This window comes from Kickxella alabastrina (genome assembly GCF_025024165.1).
Source record: "Kickxella alabastrina strain RSA 675 chromosome Unknown BX661scaffold_14, whole genome shotgun sequence".
Taxonomy (NCBI): domain Eukaryota; kingdom Fungi; phylum Kickxellomycota; class Kickxellomycetes; order Kickxellales; family Kickxellaceae; genus Kickxella; species Kickxella alabastrina.
In genome coordinates this window covers 325,227-349,428 of record NW_026251485.1, presented here as the reverse complement: position 1 = coordinate 349,428, position 24,202 = coordinate 325,227, and the positions used below count along the sequence as shown (strand labels likewise).

The following is a 24,202-nucleotide window of genomic DNA, read 5'->3' as shown; positions in this document are numbered from 1 at the left end:
GCTGGCATAGTGGGGGATGATGGCGTGGAAAGCACTGGCAGTGATGGTGGTGTAGATGCTGGCAGTGGTGGCACTGGTATAGGGTTCGCCGAAATAGCAGGCTCTGCGTGAATGTGTGCAGATGTTGTTGTGCAGTGAGGAGCCTTCTCGACTGATGTTCTGGGCAATGGACTTTCTGATGAAAGTCTGCTTGACAATGGGCTGTCTGTAAACAGCATGTCCTTATGTGTGATGTGTAGCATCTGCTCCAGTTTTTCTTGGTAGCTTGCTTCTTTTGTTGACAGCTCCTCACATGGTGGCCGTGACAGTGCATCTGCCACTGTATTGAACTTTCCCTCCTGGTAAGTAATTGTAAAATCGAATTCAGTGATAATTGTCAAGAACCTAGCAAACTGAGGGTTGACATGTGCCTGGCTCTTCAAATGCTTCAATGCATGCTGATCTGTCAATACTTCAAACTCTGTCCCTAATAGATAGTGGCGCCAGCCCAACAGTGCTGCAATAATGGCCAGCAGCTCTTTGCCATAGATTGCATGCTTGCTTTCTGCTGGTGTCAGTCTGCATGACAGGAATGTAACTGGGTGCCAGCCGTCATCGCGTTTCTGGTGTAACACAGCTCCAATGGCATAATCCAATGCATCTGTCTCCACACGTTTGGGAAGTTGGGGGTCGAACGGCTGCAACACAGGTTGGGAACACAGTGCTTTCTTGAGCATACCAAATGCTTTCTGCGCCTCGGCAGTCCACTCAAACTGACCAGCCTTCAAAAGGTCAGTGAGTGGCCGTGCAATTTCGGCAAAATCACGGATAAACTGCCGGTAAAAATTGCAGGTGCCATGGAAGCAGCGCACATCAGTAACATCTTTAAGTGGCTTCCACTCATTAATAGTAGCAACCTTTTGCGGGTCCATGCAGATCTTGTTGTGTGACACAACATGTCCTAAAAACTCAACTGTGGGTTTAAACAGTTCACATTTGGTGGCTTTGCAATACAGCTGCTCACCACGTAGTGTCTTGAGCATAGACTGGACATGCTGAATGTGTTCCTCAGGTGTGGCCGAGAAGATAAGGATGTCATCAAGGTAGGCGACACAGTATTTGTTAATCTGCTCTTTTAATGCATCCTGGATTACTTGCTGGAATGTCGCTGGTGCATTGCACAGGCCAAATGGCAGCACATGGTACTGGAAACTGCCAAAACGAGTGCTAAATGCTGTCTTTGGTTCATCGCCTTTCCTTACATGTACTTGGTGGTAGGCTGTGCACAGGTCCAGCTTTGTGAAATACTGGGCACCATTTGTCATGTCAAGGAAATCATCGATATGCAGAATCATGAATGAGTCTTTGACTGTTACCTCATTCAACTGGCGGTAATCGACGCACATCTGCATGGTGCCATCTTTCTTCTTCACAAAAAGTACAGGTGCACCCCACGGCGATACAGAGCATTTGATGTAGCCCAGCTCAATCATCTCATAGAGCTGTTTCTCCAGTTCGTCATTCTCAAAATGCGACAGGCGGTATGGTTGCTGTGAGTGTGGGCGTGCTCCTGGAAGCAAATCAATGGCATGGTCTACTATGTGCGTTGGTGGCAGTCCTTTCGGTGGTATCCCAAAGACGTCAGAAAACTCTTGTTGGATGGTGGCAGCATGTTTCTGGTCAGCGAAATTTGTGGAGGCAATGATGCTGGCTGTGCCTTCCTTGCTCTGCACAACAGCAACAAACATGTCAATTTGAGCGACCTCATGTTCATCCCGCAGCATTGTAGGTAGCTGATTGACTGAGATAGCTCTGCAATTTGCCTGCTTCTTTCCACCATGGCTGTAATTTGTGCACTTCAATCTGGAAATATATAGCCGACTGTCATCCTTGCCATTGTACTCAGGGCCATGCCATTTACTGCAGAATACAGTGCCATCATGTGGTGCCAACCACGACATGCCAATGAGAAGTTCCTCCCCAATCGGCACAACACAACAGCACATCATAATCATGCAGCCCTTTATGCCAACGTCCAGCGTCAGCTTCACATACTCATTGGTCCTGTAGAATTCCTTGCCATCTGCAAGGTGGACGACAGTGGTAATCGCAGTCCTGCTGACTGGCAGCCTGAGGGCATTGACGGTCTGCGGAGAGATGCAGCATCCTTGTGCCCCTGAGTCAACCAAGGCAGTGAGTGTTTTGTTGTTTTCGAGCTTGCAGGGCACCAGCACCTGTGAGTGTGCAAGATTTTTAGTAGAGTTGGCGTTTATTTGAATAAATGTAAAGCCAGTACTACTAACGACAGAGTGAGAGACACTTGTGTCATCACTCAAAAGGCGTTTCCCTGATCAGAGTCATTGTCCTCCGGCTTGGCAATGCCAACCACACGGACATTAATTGGGCGACCATTTCCTCGGCTGTTGTCATTGCTATTGTTTTGCTTTCCAGCCCGGAAACCACGCGAAAAATGTTCGTCTGAGCCACAATTAACACACTGTCTGTTTTCGATCCACTGTTCAAATTCACGTTGAGTGCATTTGTGCCATTTTGGGTTATACTTCAGCCCATTGCCTCAGCCCCTTTTTCCTGAGCTGCCGCAGATATTGATAGCATCGACTTCCATTGCCATGGGGTCATGAGCAGTTGCAGCCTTAGGAGTGGTCTTTGTTGAGGGTTTTCTAACCCCTTCCTCCCTCAGCATCTTGCGAGTGCTCCAAGCCTGCTGAACTGTGGCTTTAGCAGCAGTGAGACTGTCAATGTCCTTGGAGAAAAGGTCCTTATTAAACTCCTTTGGTAGGCAAAAACGATACCAGTCGAGGGCATTTTGTGGATTATCCATCTTTTCACAGCATATGAGGTGGTCAAACTCCTGGTGGAAAGCCAGGAGGTCAGCATCAGCCATGAATCGCAGCTGGTTGAGCTTCTGCAGGCCGTGGAAGCTGCTGCTGATGGTCTCAAATGTGATCTCCAAATAAGACCTGAGATCATCAAAAGTGGCAGGGCCAGATGCATCCAGACTATCAAGATAATTTTCCCACTCAGCAGCAACTGTCTCTGAGAGACACATGCATGTGAGATCTGCCTTGTGTTCTGGGTGGGTCACACCTAACTGTGCAAATATCCTCTCCACACTCTTTACCCATATGCTGAGCGGATATGCCTCCACTTTGCCATCAAAACAGGGGATGTGCTCTGCAAGCTTGGCAAATCCAGAGTACACTGAAGGCATGAGTTGAGCTGGTGCAGCTGCAGCAGGTAAAGGACCAGTAGCAACTTGGAGTTCAGAGGCCGACATGGTGCGGAGACAGAACGAAATATAAGGAATAAAGAATAGTGTAAAATAAAATAACTGTGCCAAAGTAGGCTGAGGTTACTTGCAAAGAAAAACGCAGCAAGTAGAAAATATTAGCAAAAAGTATGCCAAAAAAATGTGTGCGGAGGTGCTACCAAGTGTTATGTTAAAAATATATATTTGAGCTAAAAGAAAGCTGAGAGATGAACAGCCTCCACTGTTCATATTCATTAGTATTTGAATTCCCGCATGTCCAAGTAGGGAATTAACTGGCGATTGATTCATTAATCAATCGTCAGAAACTAGCCACAATTTCTTGTATCACAGTATGTACAGTGGTTTTATTTTCTGCCATGATGGGTGGCAAAGACAAAAATTAGCAGTTAAAAGTAAAGTGCCATCTAAAAATAATTGCCGCGCAAATGATAGCTGTTTAGAGCTCATAGAGCTTCGAGTGCAAAATGTCGTTGGACGCTCGGAGATATTTGCAACTGGTTGTCATGTCTTTGGGTTTGGTACATGCGCTACTCTTTCTAGCCATGCCCATGTTGTGATTTTGTGAGGAGCCCATCCAGACGCTGGCAATCTAGAGAAGGTATATGGGTAAACCCTGCCCTTCCCCTATTCCACTGCCTCTGATTTCAGGTCTTAGGTGTATCACCAGCCGGATTCATATTGAACAAATGTTCTGTGGGCCCCTGTATATACCACAGTTACAGGTCTTATGGAATGGAACCAGCCCGATTTTTATTATAAGGGTGTTCTTTAGGTCCCCTTATATACCCAGACATCCCAGACATGACATTGATGAGACCAGTTGCAGATATCTTACCGAATGTTTACTAGACACATTATTTTTTTGTGATGCGCAAATGAGCATGGCTGTGGCTGTGGCAGACGGCGGATATAATATATGAGCCAATGTAGTCCAATGGATGATGCTGTGCGAGAACTGTTGTATGTGTCTGATCCCCTCCCACAAAAGCTATGTATTGTAAGCCAATAATCCATGTTGAAGTCGAAGTTAATGCTGCTGCATGTGTGCGCGTGTACTGTAGTCATGATGTCCTAATGTTAGGAAAATATGTGTGTATTGGAAAAAAGGTGGTAGTATTTTAAAGTAAGTGGTTGTTGGGAGGGAGATAGGGAACCAAAAAAACTTGGAAACTGGGCGCTCTTTTTATATGAAATGAGACATGCAAATAGATGGAAAAGGGCAGCAAAAAAGCCCTACCAGTTGAAAAAAGAGATGGAAAAATGAAAATGCAGTGGGTTTCTGTGTTTTGCTAGCCTAAAATATTTTTGCACTCTTTTTGTGCACCAAGAGGGTTTCTTTGGGTAATGAAACACTCCAAACCTGTCAAAAATGGCATTGGCATAAGCGTCAGCGCACACAACAGCAGTGGCAGCAACGGCAATCAGGGCAAGAGTGGTGAATTAGAAGAGCTGCATGTTGAAAATGATGGTTGCTGGTAAATAAAATAAAGATGTTTGCAGTTGTGAGTAAAAAAAGGAGCAAGAGTGCCTAAAGAACTACCGACTGAATATTCGAGAAACCATGTCTTATTTATACATGGGATTTTTAGCAATAATGGAAGCAGCATCCTGTACATGTCATTACTGGAAATGATTCATCATTTTGTGAACATGCTTTTAAAGCACTGACATCCAATGCTACGCAAATCAGTTTGTGAATTGACTCCAATGATATGCCACAGTTAAGGCACATGGCTTTGCATGTTGCCTTACTGAGATTAATTGATTACTCATGTGGCAATCAGAGCAATGATGATAGGTTTTATTATAGGTTATTTACATGCCAAGGAGAGCATATAATTCCTGGCTGTCGGGCAGCCAGGAATTGTCCTCCTTGGAAAAAATAAATATCATTTTTTGATTAATATCCTTTATAGCAAATACCAATTGCTTATGTTTCAGGTTGGGCCTCTTACCCAGGTTCTCTAAATATACATGTAAATTTTCGGAACAAAATCTGCCCCCCCTCCCAAAAAAAGATATCATTGTTTGTCTTGCAAAAATGGCCGAATGCATGTTTGTATTTTTGCAAATATCAAAATCATTTTCACTTTATTTCACGGCATAAATGATGCAATGTTGGAATCAAAATGATGCAATGTTTACATTTTTCAAGCACATGGAGATATATTTTGCTACTATTTTTGGCAGTTTGGGCTTGTTTAATTACAAAAATACACGCCTCTTGGTGCAAAAAAAACATGGGAAAATTATTTTAGGCTGATGAAAAACGAACTCGTTGTATTTTTTATTTTCCATCTCTTTTTCTAAATGATAGGTCTGTTTTAGCTGCCTTTCTCATCCATCCATTTGAATGCCAGGTTTCATATAAATAGAGCGTCCACTTCCCAAGACATTTCTTTGGTTTCTCATCCCAACCACAATTTGTTACAACACTACTTACCAATTACACTTTACACACCATGTTTGTATATGGAATATACCACCAGCGACCGCGGATACCACTTACCTCCTCTTGACTTTTCAATAACCAACCCTTCGCTCGCAAAATCTACAGTCCACATTTTCACTTTCAAAACACAACTTATGCCAGGGAATGTTTGAACACACCCACTAGCTTTCCACGTCAAATCCTCTTTCGTCATACAACCAGCCCTTATCTTCATATTTTGTCTCCTCATTACCCACTCCTCCCTTTGCTGCTACCCGCCCTCCTTGCTAATGTATTGCCTGAACAAAAAAGAACAACAAAAAAGAACAACAAAAGAACAAAAAAGAACAAAAACAGAACAAAAACAGAACAAAAACAGAACAAAAACAGAACAAAAAAGAACAAAAACAGAACAAACAAAAAACAACAGAACAAAAAAAAAGAATAAACAAAAAAAAGATGAGTGTCCATGGGCCTTGAAACATTGTAAAATGTTCTCGGGGTTTTATTAAATTTATTATTAAATACATGGCGGCACAGCAATCATTACAAGTCTGATCAGCTTGTAATGTTGTAGATGCAACTCATAAAAAAATAAAAATAAAAAACAGGCAATACAAAGGCATAGAGGTAGGGAGCTAAAAAGGTAGGAAGTGTGGGAAAATCAAACAAACAAAATTTTGGCACTATAACAGCCACTAGATTATACTCATTACACGTTTCTTTATCCCTTTCGAGCTGCTGGGAACTTTGACACGCTTGCCAATGCAACTCTAGGCTACACATCCAGTCCACCGCCAATTTCTTATTTTTCACTGCGCTCGGCTCATGACTGGAGTCAGCGTTTTTGAGTGTATAATACTGTTATGCAGCCCGAGGATATGGAGGTAGACGCTGAGGGCGAAAACCATGAGACAGATTCTCGTCAGCTCACAGATGGATCTGATATGGGCCAAATTACAGGGGATCAAATTAGGCGCCACAACTGACATCCGGACATACTGCCTGTCCCGAAATGTATGTGCTGGGCGCAAGAATACAGACATGCCAATTATGTCATATCAGAAACCCGGGTTACTTTCATAAGGACCAGTTCTCGCGAACGGAGCACACAACTGCCAGTGAGTGCCACAAAGACAAGGAAATATATATAAGGCGAGGCCGGCAATAATAGCACTTTAGAAACACTAATAAAACCTTTATAATTTTGCACCTATTATTTAACACTATTACAGTAGTGCTCCCCACCCCCTCTTACATAACAATACAAACTAATAAAATTTTGTGTATATACTGAAACTTGCTAGATGAAATTTAAAATAAAAACAAATTAAAATTAGCTTGAAAAACATTTAATATGCTGCTTATTGGCTCCAAGATTAGTCAAGAAACACTTGTGACGTTGTTAATTTGCTTTGGGCTCACTGATTATCTCTGTAAATGAATATCCAAGTAGCTGTTTCGCGCAGATTGAAAAAAATAAATCATTGCAAATATTGCAGGCAACTCGATGACAGTGTGTATGAAGTAGCCCTTGGAGAAGCGCACAAGTGGGACGCCCAAGCGGTCACTGACCATGTGGGGGCAGAAATCAGAGCTCAGAAAGGCGTATCACAAGCTAGTCAGAATCTGGAGCCACAGCAATATAAAGAGAGATGTAAGAAAAAATAGAGAATTAGATCCAACACAATAATGTCCCGTTGATATTGGTACTTTTTCTAACTATTTTATATTCCATTACGCTGTTCTCATAAACTGTTTGAATAAAACTGATAACTAGAGCACTATTGTTGGAATATAGGAACGTTCTATGAACGTGTAGATAAACTATAATGATATAAAGTATATTTAATAAATAAGTGCTATGCACTGCGAAAGGTGAAGAGTAGAAAGCATATTGCTTTGGTCACTGTGTGACTTATTGTTTGTGTTGCTAAACAGCCAAGACTGGTTAATCAGTTGATTGCCATCAACCAATAACTATTTTCGCAATAACATCATTATTTTTGTCCTGAAGAAGCATGTTTACATTTTAAAATCAATTGTCTGTCTACACGTTTGTTTCCATGCTTCAAAATGAGCTGTGGTGTCATTGTAATAACCGGATATAGTGACCAATTCCAGTAGCAGAAGTATGATTTAATTGCTCAAAAAGCCAATATTAATATTGTTATGCTCTATAAAAATGTGGGTCTAAATTATTATATTCAAGTATCAGAAAATTACTTAGGGAACTTAAAAAGGGGGATATATGTGGAGCACTATGATGTAGTGTTAAAGGTGAGGTGTTAATTTATGGTTTTTATTATCAATGGAACCAAAAGCGTAACTAAAGCCGACCTCATCTTATATATATCTCGTTTGCTTTGTTATGCACTTCACCAGTTGCACACTCCATTGACGAGAATTGGTTCTCCTGTAAGCAGACTGGTATCTTGACAAGTCAGTGTTGTGGTTTTCGTGTATGTGCACTCACGCGTGTGATACAAGAAAATGTGGCTTGTCTTTGGCGATTGATTAATGCATCAATTGCTAGTTAATCCCCTACTTGGATATGTGGGAATTCATACGCACACATAAATACTAATGAATATGAACAAAAGGTTGTTCATCTCTTAACTTTCTTTTAGTTCATTTTGTTCAAATATATATATTTTTAACATAACAGCTGCCCCCTTTTTTCAATTCCTTAAGTAATTTTTAAGACTTGAATATATTAATTTAGACCCACATTTTCATAGAGCACAACACACAGCATTATTAGTTCTGCTGGGTGGAGAGTCCAGATTCATTAACATATGAAATAATAAAATAGATAAAAATAAAGTGCATGACAAAATATAAACGCAAATGGCTTTTGAAAATAAAGAATATTTATTTCTTCCAAGAGCAATTCCTGGCTGCTCGACAGCTGCTCCTTTTATATGTTTTTCTTGGCATATAAATAAACTATAATAAAAACTTATTATCATTTCTCAATTGCCATACACGTAATCAATTAATCTCAGTAAGGCAGCATGCAACGCCATATACCTAAATTGTGACATATATCCCATGCGTCTCCGTTATCATGTGACCCAGCCCAATTTTGGCGTCACAATTACACTGCTGCTGCCTTTTTTGGGGGTGTTCACACACATCTCCATTCAACTATATCCCAGCTTGCAGTGATTGTATACTGCAATATACAGCATGTTAATGCCTTGGTGCTAAACCCTTCAGCACATCTCTAGTGAGTCAGCTTGTATTAACTTGTCGACTTATAAAAAGTAGCTTGACTTGATTATAAGGTTGGTAATATTGATGCTCATTTCGATGACAATGGATTTAAGCTCAGTGCATAGTTCTAGTACAGGCATAAGCCCAAGCCTTTGCTTGTTGTTTTGAGCTGGAAAACATACATTGCTTCAGCATTAATCCTCACTGCCACACTCGGCCATTGCAGTTGTTTACGCGGGATCCTAGTTAATACATGATGCTATGCTTGTCACCTGTGCAAATTTTTACGGGAGACTTAGATCTTCGAAAAGGCATGCTTGTATTTGGCCTTGGAAGCAAGGGTTTAGTCAAGTGCAGCGACAACTTGAGAGGCCATGGTTCCAGGCCAAGATAAATACCCGTCGTGCAGATTATAGCGACTGTCTTTACAAGTAAATAACAAAAGAGGAATGGGTGGATAAAACAAGGCCTTTTTTGCGAAATCGATTTGTTATAGTAAGAGGGGGTGTGAGGAGCACTAGTTGTCTAGTGTTAAAAAGTAGGTGTGATTTTATAAAAGGTTTTATTACTGATGTTTTTAAAATATTACTAGGGCTAGCCTTGTCTTATATATGTGCCTTGTTGCCTTTGTTGTGCACATTGTCAATTGTGCGCTCCATTGGTATGAACTGGATTTTCTGCGAGCAGACCGGTATCTTGGGAAGCCAATGTTGTGGTTTTCGTGCGTATATGCTCATGCGTGTGTATTGTAAAATGGGGAGCATGTTTGGGTATCAATGTAATGCCTCCCTAATTTACGCCTGCATGGTCCAATTAGTGTCCTATCAATCGGCGCGTAGGTGGAAACCTGTTTTGCGATTCTCGACCTCAACATCCACTTCCATATCTTCAGTCTGTGCAACAGATTAATTCAAACCAGCTAAAAAATGAACACTGATTTGCTGGAATAGAAGCGTCAGACGAGAAGCTTCTTAAGAAAAGTCAAGCTGCGCATGGTTCATAAAGTGGCATAGCAGACGAAGAAAACGGTGAGAAATAAAAAGCGAATTTAAATTTAATAAATAAAATATAACAGAAAAAGAAAAGAAAAAGAGGAGAAAATATACGTCACGCAGTTAATGCTACTGATACATATTTGTAAAAGGATTGAGTCACGCTGTCTATTTTATAAAGTTTGATTAGTCCTGAGCTTGAATCCTGGCCTTGGATTTTTTTTGGAAATAAGCAAATAAAATTATATTTCCAATTGGCGCACGTGGATATAATGTAATTCGAGCCTTGGCTATAAAATAAATACTGATCTGCATTTCCTGCATGTACTGATCAGCGCAAATAGTACCCGTCACCGTGCCTACCTGCGGGCGTTGAATTACCAATGGTTCCGATTAGGGCGCAGGCCACCAAATGGTTTAAGAATCGTCTGGCTTCATAGAAAGCTTACACAGGTCGCTTGTTTCTGATTCTGATACAATGGCCATAGCTACTCATCGCGGGCCGTCTAAATTTTTGTTTATGCGCTTCTGATTTAAACGTGAGGCTTGTGCAAGGCTCGATTAAATATGCACAATACAATCGAGCCAAAAATAACTTTTTGGAAAATTGGAAAATTGAATTCCAAATTCGACATTTTATTTTTGAATTAGCAAGGCCAAGCGCAAAAAAAAGAAAACAAGCACTAATGTGCTGACAAAAATAAAAGAAATACTAACTAAGCGAGCAAGCAAGCGCCGTTTTGACAACGCTTGTTTGCGTGCAATAAGGCTTCTAGAACCGCCTGTTTCGAAAAATGATTTGCCTGTGGTTCTTTTCTTTGCCTTTTTTGGCCAAATAAGATACATTCAGCATTCGTGTCCCGAATATCGCCCCCACTGGTTTGAAACCAGCTGTAATATTTGGGCTGTTCTGTCTTGGTACCGTTAAGGTGAACCAACTAAGCCAATGGCTACTTTTTTCTGGCTGTTCTGACAATGAGGGTGCCGACAAACCAATTTTCATTGTGCCATTATTTTTTCATCTGTCGAACGTAGAGGAAAAAGGCGCCAAATCATCAAAACGCCGATTATTTTTTGACCTCCCATCTTGACAGGCGTATTGTCTATTTTTTCACACAATAACAATTGAATTATTTTTTATTTCATCCCTCCCCATAAACAAAAAAGCTGAGAATTTTTTGTTTCCCTCGTTTATTCGATGCGTTCGAGAAAAAGAGAAAGGGATGGAAGAAAAGCAAATCGAAAAGAGTGATAATAATTCAACCAAGCAGGTGGTGAATTATTTACGCGACATGCTTTTTTTGGCGTAGCAAAAACTCGATTGGGATTCATGTGGAGAAAAGTAAACAAAGGAAAAGTCCCTGTTTGACCGTGATCCCCCGCACAGTCATCACCACAAATATGGATGTCAACATCGGCATCTATTACTGCTACTGGAATACTACTGCTGCTGAGCCCTGCTTGGGGTAGTGCAGCCTGACAGACTGAAAAAAGACATCTTGATAATATAGAAGAATCGTTCTATTTTTTCCGAGTCAACAAATTTAGATATTTTTCAGCTGCTTTCTAGATACGCGTCACCAAAAAGGGTAAATTAAAAAGTGACTGGAGATCCATACGCGCACATTCCGATCATCCACATTTAGGCAAAAGATATGGAAAATCCATGTTTGTATTTTTCCCTTGGCAATCGCACAAAAATAATAAAAATAATAAAACGCGTTGCGGTTCAAAGTTAAAATAATTTCATTGGCCAGATTTGCTCAAAATCAGAACGTGCATTTTCACGAAACAGCACGAAGCGTCGCAGCACAAAAAATAGGCGACAATAAGGATGCTTGCTCCCTAGAAATAAAAAAGGCATACTCCCACCCACCCTCGCTCCATTTTTTCTTTCCCTATTTTCCTCCAAAAATACCAAGTTTTCCTCTCCACGCCAATCTTCTTGTAAAATAACACTTGTTACTTGCGTTCATACCCGTATTCCATTTTGGACTCGCCCAAACCCAAACTCTTCTTTGCGCCCGTTTAAACTCGAACTGTTTTCACTTGTCTTTTTGACACACCGCTACTCTATAAGTTAAATACTAAGTAAAACAAAACCTATAAAGGTAGAAAATAGCAACAAATTTTAGTTTTCCATTTTTATATTTATTTATTTTTTTCCATCCCTTTTTTGCAAATTGTTGAACATGTCCTTCAAGGCTGCAGCTCTCAATATGAGCGCTGCTATGATTCCCTGCTGTTGCCGCCTGTGGCCAAGCACTTACCTCACCCCAAGTCTCGTGTGCTTGTGCGCAAGCAGCGCGTTACTCGCGAGATCCTCGAGGCTGTGACATGCGAACTCACTTCAACTCGTGCGTGCCTTGACAGCACCAGCGCCAACCTCACCGACTCCCACGCTGAGGCGGCCGCTCTGCGCCATGAACTTGCCATGGCCTGCACCCAGCTCACTGATGCTCACTCTGAGCTCGATTTGTTCTGTGCTGAAGTGGCTTCTCTGCGTAGCAAGCTTGCTTCTTCCAACGCCAAGGTGGAGGTTCTCCAAAGTGATCTGGCCTCTTCTCGTGCCAACGAGAACATTCTGCGTGACGAGCTTGCCTTCTCCGCGCCATGGTTGATTCTAAGAGCCGCGAAAGCACCATTGCACTTCGTATGGCAGCTGCCGCCGGCTCTCTTTTCCTTTCGACCTGTGCAAGGTTGACCACTCTGCGCGACACTCTGCGCGACACTCTTTCATCGTCTACCAATGAGGCTGCGACTTTGCGTGCGCAACTTGAATTGTCGACTGCCAATGCAAACAATCTCCTCGAGATGCTCACTTTCACTCGTACCGAAGTGGTCGGCCTGCGCGATGAGCTTTCTTCAAAAATATTCACAATCAGCACTCTGCGGGACAATATAGACACAGCTTATGTACAGGCCAACACTGCTCGCAGCAAGCTTGATATGTCCTACGATACAATTGAAACTCTCCACTGTGAACTGAACTTGATGAAAACCAAAGCGGACAGTATGCAGACCAACTTTGCCACGGCCAGATTTACGATTGACATCTTGCAGAACGACCTCAAATCTTCTCGCACAGAAGCAGCCACTTTAAAGCACAATCTCGAATCTACACGTACCGAGACAGACACTGTGCAGAAAAATATTAATTCCACTCGTGCTGAGATAGATACTTTGCAAAACAATCTCAAGCATACTCGCGCTGAGGTACATACTTTGCAGCGCATCCTCAAGTATGCTCGCGCTGAGTTGAAAACTATGCAGCGCAGCCTGGAGTATACTCGCGCTCAGGCAGACACTATGCGGCGCAACCTCAACTCTTCTTCTGCTAAAGTGGACACTTTGCAGCGCAGCCCTAAGAATACTCGCGCCGAGATGGACACTGTGCACAACAACCTTGCCGCGGCGAACTCAACAATTAACACTCTCCGCTGCAATATTGCCACTGCCCGTGCCCTGAACGGCCAACCCTGCATTAGCTCCAAGGCGCCGCGTAGCAAGGTTGCTGCCTTGTGCTGTGTTTTGAGGCAACAGATAAACAAGCAGACGCCGGGCACAATGGGGCTATCGCAATGACTGGGCTGGCTACACCCCCGGTGCGACGCCTGATATAACTAGCAGACATATGGAGGCTCTTCGCAAGAAATTGGCTGTGAAGTGCCCTGAGCTTTTCGCTCTTCTCCAATAAGTGAACGACCCTTGCAACTCAACGAGCATACCCAGTGATAATCTTGCATAAAGGCGTACGCCTGAGGAGCTTGCCCAGCAAGAGGCAAGAATTCTGCACATGCTCTTAGCTAGGCCCAAACCATTCTAGCGATCCACCAATTTTATTCAATGTAATTATTACTTTTTAACAAATAAATATTTCTTTCACTCAAAAAATTTTAAAAAAATAAAACGAGAGCAATCTAAAACAATAAAGTTTTGCAAGCATACAAATGTCCTTACACTTTCTCGATATAGCGCAGATAATTATGCTGCAATGCACTGCGTAACAGAGAAAAGCGGAGCGATTAATATACGCTTTGGTTTAATTTACTCGTTTGAGCCTATTCTGGCCATTTGTGATTGCTATCATTCTGTCTGTCAAACGATCCAAAGCCAAACTATCTCTTTTCATTACTAATGCTAAAATAGTATGTATTACACCTTACACTTGCTATATATTGAATGCTACTTTTCCTTTGTAAATACTACAGCGCAGCTTCTGTCTCAGTCACCATGTATGGAGCAAGCAAGTTGTGCGCGCACATAACCACAGCATACGCGCTGTCTTTGGGACGCAAACTGCGCAGCTTATCTGACACTTTGACCAGGACGTGGCTGGAAACTCAGCCTCTGTTGGCAAGCGCTACGCACACTTATCAACCATTACAGCTTACAACGCATGGCCTCCTCCCTGATATGATTCTTTGCATAGATATCATGGATTCCAGCGGCAATTGGCTGCACAACGCGTATCATCAGCCAGGTCATATATTCTGCCTCCATGGCATAGTTAACACAGCCGGTCACTCAGCTGCGTTTTTGCCAACACTGAAGCATATATGGGCTATCAACAGCGTCTATTGAAAGATCGCACAGCATAAAATGAGCACTGGGCGTTGCGGCTAGCAAGGACACTGGTGCCACAATCTCTAGGCCATATGATGCATTGGCGAGACAAAGAAACTGCCCTGACATCCATGAATCACAGTAGCAGTATGCATGTTTATGCAGAGGTTTTGCTGGCGTGTAGCGTTTTTGGTTTACTGGGCGGCAGGAGGCAGCATGCAAAGGAATAGCAGATGTGTGCGCTAAAAGCAGTTAATAGAACTTGGTGACATCCAGCGCTGTCATGTTTTTTGGAATTCTAAGCAGCATGGCCTTGAACTCATGTGCGACTTTTGCAGCAGCAAAAAAATGAGTATGGCGTAGTTGGCGCCACTGATTTTATTTTTGGGCAACAATACAATTTACAGCTTTGGCATTGCTGTCTTTGCTGCAGATTCGGAATTATTATCAGAGTAGGTGGGCACTGCTGTCGCTGTCTATGTTGTGTTGGCAAGCCAGTGTTTCTGTGCCAATAGACTGCCACAACCCCGCTTATACATTCTTGTCAGCAAGAGTGGCAGATTCTCACAGCATGTGCCGCTTAGAGAAGACAATGGCCGTGGCAAGAACTGTGGCGTTTGTTTGAGTGTTTGCGGTGCAAATATTGGCTAAAAAGCCTTTTTGATGCTCTGCAGCTGGCGGATGGTAACTTGCTATTTTGTGACCAGCTCAAGCAGTGCCTTGTGCTTTTGCTAAAGCTTGAAAACGCCCTTCTACAGTGCTGTAAGATTGTGGCTCTTTGAAGACAGTGCCGCAGCAGCTACTGAGCTATGTGGAGTCTGTGTGTGTTGTTGACGCATTGGGTGCTCACTGGCAGCTTTATTTGCAGTTTCCAGACTGCAGTGCTGGCTATGGTGGCCGAAGCATTGCCGGGTAACGTTGACAATCGCAGCACAACCTCCAGTATGGCCATGGCATGAGGGCATGTGTTCACTCTAACCTGCACTTTGCTAAACCTAGCCTGTACCTTGGCAACGCGGCAGCACTGCCGGCAGCCCTTGGGGTTTTGCTTGCACTCAAGGTTTATTACAAGCACCTCCTGGTAGCGTGCGGACTTGTTATTATGCACGGTGTTAACAGTAGCAAGGCCACCTTGGCTTACAGGTTGGCGAGATCCATGGCAACAACGTCCTTAGTGGCTGGTAGCATGGCCTCAGCTGCTATAGCCATTTAAATTATTCGCGGCTTTGGGAGCAAACAGGCAGCCACTTGCTCTAGCGCCCTCAAGCACTTTAGCATTGCCTTGGGATTAGTAACGCGCTTCTTGCTTTTTTTGCTGTGCACACTAGGCGGACGGCTTTGTCCGGTGCTAAGAAGTTAAGGTCTTGGCAATTCGGTTTGCTAGCTGCGTCATGCGCATGTCCGAGTTCATATCCATCTACATAACTGCTCCTGCCTTAGATTGGCTTTATGCGACTCCAGCAACAGTGCCAAGCCATATTTTTCTTCCGGTTGATCAACTTGGCCTGCTCGCATGTATATCGCTCCTGGATGCTCATGATCTCGGTTTTGGTTGACAATCGGATAACATTGCGCGAGATGCACAGCGTCTTGAGCAAGCCCCTCTTGGCCTCAGCATCGCGCCGCAGCCGCTTAATTTTTTGCCCAGTGCTGCGTATGGTGCCGCCTGCTCTATCGCTAGCAAAGCGTGCCCCAGCTCAATTGCCTGCACTTTAAGGTTTCCTTTTTCCTGCGCACTCGTTCAGCATCACCGATATCAAGACCTTGATGACCAACCTGCCAGTTGCGCTCAAACTGACACTAAGTTTGTCCCTAAGGCCAGCCACCTTATCTGCGCTTGCTACACGATTGGAAACAAATGGCGCTGTATGCAAATCCGTTTTGTCGGCGCCACCAAGCGCGATATTGAAGTTAGCTACATCTATTTTGGCAACACCGAGATACTCACTCTAGACTGCATCCGCCTATTTCCTGCAGCCTTCATAAAACAGCTGTCGTTTATTTTTGCCCAGTAGGCTTGCTTTGTATTTTTCTTTGGTTGCCGTCCCAGTTGCACAATGAGTTTGTTAAGGATTATGTGCAGGGCGCTTTGATGGAGCTGCCTCCCCCCCCCCCCGGTGGAGGGTTGGTTGTTTTTGCAAATGGGCAAGCCGAAAAAATCATTAGGATTGCTGCATTTGGCGCTTTATGATCCAAATATTGGTAGACCATTGTTGAAAGCGCGTTGGCGACAAAGCATGATGGTCAGGGTGCTTTAACAATTCAAACTATTGGTGAGGATTTATGGCTGCGCGCAGGGCATTCGGGAGTATGGAGATGTTACAGCGGATGAGTAATTTATTTATATCTGTTTAGAATATATAGACACGGAGAAACTTTTAAAAAATTAGGGCAGGGTTAGCTGGATATTTATGATGATCTGATCTGGGGCTGAATGTGGTTCTGTGAAAGCAATATGGATGGATACTTTTAAGATATTGGATCAGCAGGTGAATGCCCTGTCATATAACTTTGCGGAAAAATAAGGATTATTTTTAACATAAACACAAAGGCTGAAATGTAATATATTAATTTAATTGAGCTGCTTAGCTGATTGGCCGTCAAAATACATGCATGTAAGAATTAACACCACTCATGCACTTTCGTGCATTTTCGAACTATTAGACTTTTTCTGGGTCGGTATTTATAAAACACCAAAAACAATTCAAGTTGAAGAACAATCAAAATTACGTTATAAAATAAAATAAAAATTATTTCCACATTCTCATTGCGCGCTGTGTGTGCTCACAGTAGCAATGCCCGTGTCTTCAGACCATGATGGTCCAGGTTAAGCACAACAAAATGGTTTGAATTTATCTACCTTGTGGAATGGCTTTTTGTGGCTTTTTTGTCTCGTGTTTTTGATACATTAAAAATGACCCCTGTGCGAGCTGCAAAATACTGGCCCGTAGCAACTGCCTCCAATTCTTCACCTTGCGCCGCTTTTTTGAGGGAACCTTTTCTTTTATCTTCAACCCTTGCACCTGCCCTGAGGTGTCGCGTCAGAGCGCAAGCCTTGAGCCGGGTCTTTGAAGCAACTGATGCCCATATCAACACCAGGCGCAAGAGGGTAGATAATGACATTTATCTGGCTATATATGCCATTGACTAGGTCTGTGCGGCTCGCGACTGGATGAAAGCTCTTTACAGACAGATGGCTTCGTCACGCGGAGAGCCGGACACATTTATTAGCACAATTACTGCACAAAGCGCCGAGATAGACGCACGCCACAACGAGCTTGCACAATTGCACTCTGAGTTGGTCACTCTGCAAGTCAAACTGACGCTGCACGCAGAATAGGAGGATGGGACCTGCGTGGCTGGTCAGAACTCGGTTGGCAACAGTGAATAATACACCAATGCCGCCGTCTCTGTCAGCAAAATTGCCAACAAGTGGCGGCGCAACTGTGCAAAACACAAATACCACTGCCAGCAGTGTCGTTTTTGGATAGTCGGCACGAGTGCACAAAGCACAAAGGCCGCTGCTAGCCGTCAGCAATGACGGGTAAGTCACTTCCAAAGCTTCATTGATTGTAGCGTAAGCACCTAGACATGGAGTTGTACCGGATCCTATGCCAAGACCAAAAAGTGCTATTATCGCCGGCCTCGCCTTATATATATCCTTGTCTTTGTAGCACTCACTGGAAGTCGTGTGCTCCGTTCTCAAGAACTGGTCCTTATGAAAGTAACCCGGGTCTCTGGTATGGATAATTGGCATGTCTGTATTCTTGCGCCCAGCACATCCATTTCGGGACAGGCAGTATGTCCGGATGTCATTGTGGCGCCTAATTTGATCCCCTGTAATTTGGCCCATATCAGATCCATCTGTGAGCTGATGAGATCTGTCTCATGATTTTTGCCCTCAGCGTCTACCTCCATATCCCCGGGCTGCGTAACACTATTAATGAAGCTATATGTATATTTTTCATCTCTATTTTTGTATAAATAATAATATCACAATTATTTATAATAATTTACGAGCGGCACAGCCGCGCGGAGAATACAACAGGCAGTACTAGCAACAATGTGAGTATTTAGCGTCATATTAACCACTGTTTAATTTATTTGACCACATGCTCGACAGCCAGATAAAATGGCAGGGCAGTATTGAACGCAAGGGCGTAGAGAAATAATCAATTTATAATATTTTTAAGAGCAGCTTTAGCCACAAATAGGAGTCGGTAGAAAGGATGCAGAATGAAGAACAGTATTTTCAGCAAACGATTTTTCAGCAAACCGTGAAGCAAGCGACTGAACCATTGTCTTTTCCATTTGCACTAGTAGCGTCTACGACCACCCCAAAATTAAAATAGACTAAAAGACAATGACTTCTTTTCCACCAAGCCTGCACCTTGAATCTAATATTGAGGATGACCAGTCGAGCAATAATAACAGCGGTGAGCACACGAACAATGAGTTTACCAGAATGATGGACAGCTGTAAGTTTCAGGTGCGCAATCTGCAGGATTCCGCAGAAAAACCCCGAGAGCGAGGCTGCCCACCGCCGCCACTATCGATGCAGTCGCTACAACTGGCGTCTCCGCCGCAGCCGCTCTAGAAGAGCACAGCGCCCAAGCAAGGATAATACCCCTGCTTCTGACCCAACTCATACTCCAGCTCCCAAGGCACAAGCCAAGGATTTTGAGAAAATAGCTTGGGCAATGACGCCGTGCGCAGCAAGGGGCAGAGTGTAATGAAGAAAATTCAGGGCCAAGCGAGATTGCTTTGGATCGCCTGTGGCCAACCAGTAGACTGAGGTAAGTGAACAGTAATTTCACGTTGTCATTTTTTCATTAATGTCGCAAAAGTACTCTCAGCAGTGTACAGTCACATGCAGCTATCATAAATATCCCTTTTGATTTATACACCTTTGTAACGTGCATGTATTATTAATTTATTTACTTGCACATGTCTATCACAACACCTATCACACTTAGTATTGTATCACAAATATTTGTTAAAAAAGTAGCTACACAAATGCATGCATCCTTCATGTTGTCAAATGGTTCGAGGACAGCCAGAGAGCAATCACCGGTATGCTGCTACCAATATTCGCGACTGCTGACAAGCTGGCGTGCGAGTTTGCCTTTGTAAGTGTAGTGCTCGCAATGCCATTCATAGCCGCCAGCAAATCCAACTCTTTCGCGAGTCCCAGAGACTGGTGAGTCCATGCGAAAATATCGCCAGTCGATTCCACTACACGCAAGACAACACCTTGACCCGTTCCGGCCCGGCTATTTGCAGCAGCACCCGCACCGGTGTCCATATTTTGTTGGTCGCCGCCCATTTTAGCACGCTTTCCGTTCTCGTCGGAATCATCCTCAGGTGCTACTTCCTTGACCAGAATATCAAGGCGGAACGGGTCGTTTGCATGCGTCTTGGCTGTCACCTTGCTGGCATTGAACACAGGCTCATTGCTAGTATCCGCTACATCGCTGGTGCCCGTGTTAATAACGTTGAAGCAACTGGCGAGCAGCTCGTTAAACACGGCCTGCCGCCGCAACAGGGGCACCACAGCGAGCACGTTTCGGGGGTGACTGAGGGGCACACGGCAGATATTCCATGCGCAGATCTGCGGCGACTCCACCTCGACAGAAATACCACGCCTAGCAATGCAATGGAATGTCGGTTTGCGCAAATCAGTTGCTGCAGCTTCGGCGCTGCTCTTGCCCGCTGTGCACTTCGCATACATGAGGTGCTCCAAGGTGGCTGCGTCCTCAAGCAGCCTGGGTGCCCCTTGCAAGGTACCACCATCTGTCTCCTCTAACCCATCGTGGCCCGGACCAGCGATTGTGGCGCCTGGAGCAATAGCATCCATAATGCGCCTCACAGTCAGCGCACACGCAGGCAGTGGTGACTCCAGACGGGCGACGAGCGCGTAGGGAATCCAGAGCTCGTCCCGATTGTTTTTGTCTTGTTCATCCTGGCCGTCAACCTGCATGGAATCGTCACTATCGGAGGCAGACCTTTCAGCGCTCTTGTGTTGAGTGAACTCGAGGAAGCGCATTTGCAGGCCGTGGATACTCGGGTGGCTCACAGTCACAACCCTGTGCGACTCTGAGTCCTCGACCATGTGGTCGGACTGAAGGCAGTACTGTTGGAACTGCGCAGGCATGAAGCAGTGTGGTGATTTCGCCGGCTCCCAATTGAAGCACAGCCAGCGGAGACCTGGAATACCAGCCACACCGCAAAGTGAATTAGTCTGCAGCGCGGCCCAGTTCTCCTGCGACAACCCACTTTTAATAGCAGCAGGAGCAAAGAACAGGGTCGAAGGGCCGACGTGCCGCGTGTGTGGGAGCGCAATGCCCGATCCTTGTCTCAGAAGCCCGCGAACATCACCACCCAGTGCCCGCAGCTCCTGCTGTTGGATCTCGGCCAGCGTCGCGCTGATAGCAAAGGTGTTGTGGATAAAGTTTGCCGGTGCCCGCTCCTTCGTCAATCTGTCCAAAGTGGCCATTTGCTCGACGAGCTGCTCGAATCCGCAAATGTCGTTGAAAGAAGTCGACTAAGCATCAGTGCGTCAATGCGCTTGTCGTGCTCGATATCAGACACATAGGACACCTTGACCTTAAGCTGCTCCTTGCTTGTACCGATATCCACATCGATAACCAGGATGCCGCCAGCAAGCGTAACCGTGGTGACCTCGCCCTCGCCCTCGCGTTTCTGGACATCAATGTAATGCGCCAACTCTAGTTTCTTTGCTGTGGCCTTTAGCCGCTCAACAAGCAACCCAGGCTGACCCATGGAGCTCATGGAAAGCGCCTTTGAAATGGCACTGCCGGCAGCATCGAACAGAATACCCTTGCATTTGCTCGTATCCTCGTGCAGTGCGTCGGTGATCTTGCGCATTTCTACCAGTTCCTGCGCCGCCGCCGCCGCCCGATGCGTTGCAGCCATCACAGGCGTGCTGACAGGAATACCGCCGTTCATTTGATGCTGTTGTTGCTGCTGCTGTAGTTGCGCAGCGTCTATTGACAGAAGTTTGGCCCATGGTGCCAGTGTCATGTCGCGGTACCCGGTTAGGGATTCGCGGAGGCGGAAGCAGGCCTGCGAAAAAGATGATTGTGCCTTTTCTGCATTGATAGGCCCAAAGGGGTGCAAGCTCGCGGTGCCCTCGGGTGTGTCGAGCTGGCTTTGGAACTGGTCGATAATGTATTGCAGCTCGCGAAACTCATCCGAAATTGTGCGCAGTGGCCGTGGTGGCACTGTGGCATTTGTGTCGCTTGCCATTTGTCAGCTTTGGATGAAAATTTGAATTTGAAATTGCGAGAAATAAACAAATGATTCGAAAAAAAAATTAATTGTACTGCCAAGCTGAAAAAAAGAAATGGAGGAAATTCGAATTCGAATCGTCGCACCTTTTCAGTCGCAGACCATCAAACAATGGTTTGGACAGTGCATATTCATCATCGTATTTTTCAACAACTTGTTTTCTGGTTTAAATATTAGCGCTAGTATAATAATTAATTTAATTTATTGGTTTTAATACAATTAAAAATAGCTACGAGCAAAAGCTCTATAACCTTGATCAAACCAGCAGTCTGACGTACCTAATAGACAAAAATCAAAAAGATACAATAAAAATGCAAGCAATTAGTAGGTTTATTCGATTTTTGTTCATCATGCCACAATAAATTCATAGAATGGAAAAGAGTCAGAAATTACGTTCTCCGCACGCTTGGCCGCTAATTGTTGTGATATTGCGACCTTCTAAGACAGGGATAAACTTTCGTCATCATCCTCAAGACCAAGCAAGTAATAAACATTTTAATAGACTGATATTTTACCTTTATATATTTACAAAAACATCAGCAAGTACAAAAAAATAGAAAACTGCGAGTGCAGAAGAAGAGGAGTTTGCTCGTTGACGGGTGGCGGTCTTATTTTTATAGCTGCCACCAATCTTGGGAGAAAAAAATGATTGAGAAAAAACTTCACCAGAGATCAAAAAGGCATGAGCCGAACCGAGCCGATTTGTTGATAGTTACTTTTTGTGCTTTACCCGATTTTATTTATGCCCCGAGTCGGATCCCGTATATTAAAATTGGATACATAAAGAAAAGCTAAAAATTAACCTAAAAAATAGTTGGGGAGCGATACTTTGAACTTGGCTGCTTACTTAAACCTCAGTGGTCGATATAATGGAATAGATTTGCCAGGGGGTCACATACATGGGAAGAGAAAAAGTACATTAAAGGAAAATACAATGCAAACAAGGTTGTCAGAATGAAAAGAGGAATAGGTGGATACATGGTGAGAAAGAGGTGCAAGTGCGAGCTACAGTGTTGTTCCTCTGACAAAGTTCTTCAAAGCTTCCATTCTTGCGTAACATCGTTTATAAGCTCTTTCTCGAGGATGAATTTGCCCTCCTTGAACTTTTGTTTGCGCTCAAACGCCGTGATGTACATCCAGCCAACGTATTTTCTACAGTCCATGCACGAAATGTCTCGAACAATGTGCACCCCAGTAGTCATAGACCGCTTATCCTCTTCGCCAGGGCAAATGTTGATGGCTTTGTTGAAAAGATATGCGCGGCCATATTGACCGTTGTACTCCTACAAAAGCGCCAATAAATATTACAATGCAAGCAATTTATTAAGTGAGCAATTAATTAAGCCAGAAAGGCAATAGTGCAATAAAATGTACGGTTTATTTTGGTCACAGGACTGTTGAGGCAACACTTCAACGGGCGCCATTATGCTGAGCAAAAAAACGAATGTCCTGTAATTCATCTGTGAATGCCAGCTTGTATTTTGTGGCGGTATTTGGAAACAAAAATCATGAAAATGAAAACAGGGAGGCGAGTGTTTTCAAAAAAGGAACCAATAGTGACACACACAGACACACACAACTCGGGCACAAAGAATACACAAAAGGCAATTTAAAAGCGGGGATGGGCAAATATCACGTCATGCGTCCTCCCGTTCTCACCATCAGTCAAACACGGGTGTGAGCAACAAATGCAGAGCAATATTTTTTCTCTGGGCAAAAGAAAAGAGCAAGTAGGCATACCTTTGAGTATATCTGGTCCTTTTGCGCCAAGTGGGTGCCACAGTTGGAGCACTCGTAGATCCCACTGTCATCCATCAGAAACACCTTGTGCATGTAGCCCATTGCTCAATATTCTGCAGAAGTAGAAGAATGTTTAAATAAAAAGTTTGTCCGACTTGCTAGCGCTGCCCAAATATTGGGGGGCACAAAAGATGTGACGCTACAAAAAAGGATGTGAATGAATACAAAGTGAAAACAGTGAGAGATGAAGTGCGTGGGGCAAAGAAATGTTGTGTTGGTAAATAGCAGTGTGCGCTGAAAATAATTGAGAGCAAAAGGCCGAATTCCAAGTTGAATTCAAAATAATGACGGTAAAGCAAGCAAATGTAAAATATGTTGAAACGAAAAATATACGACTTTGACAGCAAATACAGGTTGCAGCTGCGGCTGCGGGATAGTGAAAATGAAGACCTGAAAGAAACAAAGTGTATATTATAATTGTTAAAGTGAGAGCAGAACAGAGAAGAGGAGTAAAAGAGAGGTGAGAAAAAAGCAGATGCGGCAGAGGGGTGCCTTCCATCACCCCCTTTTCCTCCGCCCTGTTGATTTCGAACGGGAAATGCTACATCTAAGCCATTGCAGGCGAGCACGTGGAAGTGGCAGGCCTTTTCTTCAAGCTTGACGGTCATTTTT

At 43.9% G+C, this 24,202-nt stretch overlaps 5 protein-coding genes across 5 annotated transcripts; 2 read left to right on the top strand and 3 right to left on the bottom strand.

Moving 5' to 3' along the window:
• Positions 1-2,554: 2,554 nt before the first annotated feature.
• BX661DRAFT_171644 (uncharacterized protein) lies at positions 2,555-3,277 on the bottom strand (the record flags this gene model as incomplete). Its single annotated transcript, XM_051533724.1, has 1 exon — positions 2,555-3,277. One exon carries the CDS (start codon positions 3,275-3,277, stop codon positions 2,555-2,557), a length of 723 nt encoding a protein of 240 aa, XP_051391031.1.
• Positions 3,278-5,683: 2,406 nt separating this feature from the next.
• BX661DRAFT_183899 (uncharacterized protein) lies at positions 5,684-6,237 on the top strand. The gene is given in 5 exon segments (XM_051536343.1): positions 5,684-5,827; positions 5,889-6,032; positions 6,052-6,075; positions 6,106-6,130; positions 6,154-6,237. The coding sequence occupies 2 exon segments, from the start codon at positions 5,744-5,746 to the stop codon at positions 5,991-5,993; spliced, it is 189 nt and encodes a 62-aa protein (XP_051391030.1). The 5' UTR covers positions 5,684-5,743; the 3' UTR covers positions 5,994-6,032; positions 6,052-6,075; positions 6,106-6,130; positions 6,154-6,237.
• A 5,077-nt stretch (positions 6,238-11,314) lies between these two features.
• BX661DRAFT_205972 (uncharacterized protein) lies at positions 11,315-13,792 on the top strand (the record flags this gene model as incomplete). Its single annotated transcript, XM_051538607.1, has 3 exons — positions 11,315-11,379; positions 12,125-12,529; positions 12,613-13,792. The coding sequence occupies 3 exons, from the start codon at positions 11,315-11,317 to the stop codon at positions 13,496-13,498; spliced, it is 1,356 nt and encodes a 451-aa protein (XP_051391029.1). The 3' UTR covers positions 13,499-13,792.
• A 326-nt stretch (positions 13,793-14,118) lies between these two features.
• BX661DRAFT_198964 (uncharacterized protein) lies at positions 14,119-21,748 on the bottom strand (the record flags this gene model as incomplete). Its single annotated transcript, XM_051538283.1, has 13 exons — positions 14,119-14,255; positions 14,308-14,371; positions 15,357-15,615; positions 15,980-16,156; positions 16,217-16,291; positions 17,503-17,676; positions 17,725-18,064; positions 18,161-18,238; positions 18,274-18,391; positions 18,870-19,012; positions 19,048-19,072; positions 19,578-20,958; positions 20,985-21,748. The coding sequence occupies 13 exons, from the start codon at positions 21,746-21,748 to the stop codon at positions 14,119-14,121; spliced, it is 3,735 nt and encodes a 1,244-aa protein (XP_051391028.1).
• A 1,076-nt stretch (positions 21,749-22,824) lies between these two features.
• BX661DRAFT_143860 (yippee zinc-binding protein) lies at positions 22,825-23,605 on the bottom strand (the record flags this gene model as incomplete). The annotated part of the gene is made up of 2 exons (XM_051533022.1): positions 22,825-23,073; positions 23,531-23,605. 2 exons carry the CDS (start codon positions 23,603-23,605, stop codon positions 22,825-22,827), a joined length of 324 nt encoding a protein of 107 aa, XP_051391027.1.
• Between the last annotated feature and the right edge of the window lie 597 nt (positions 23,606-24,202).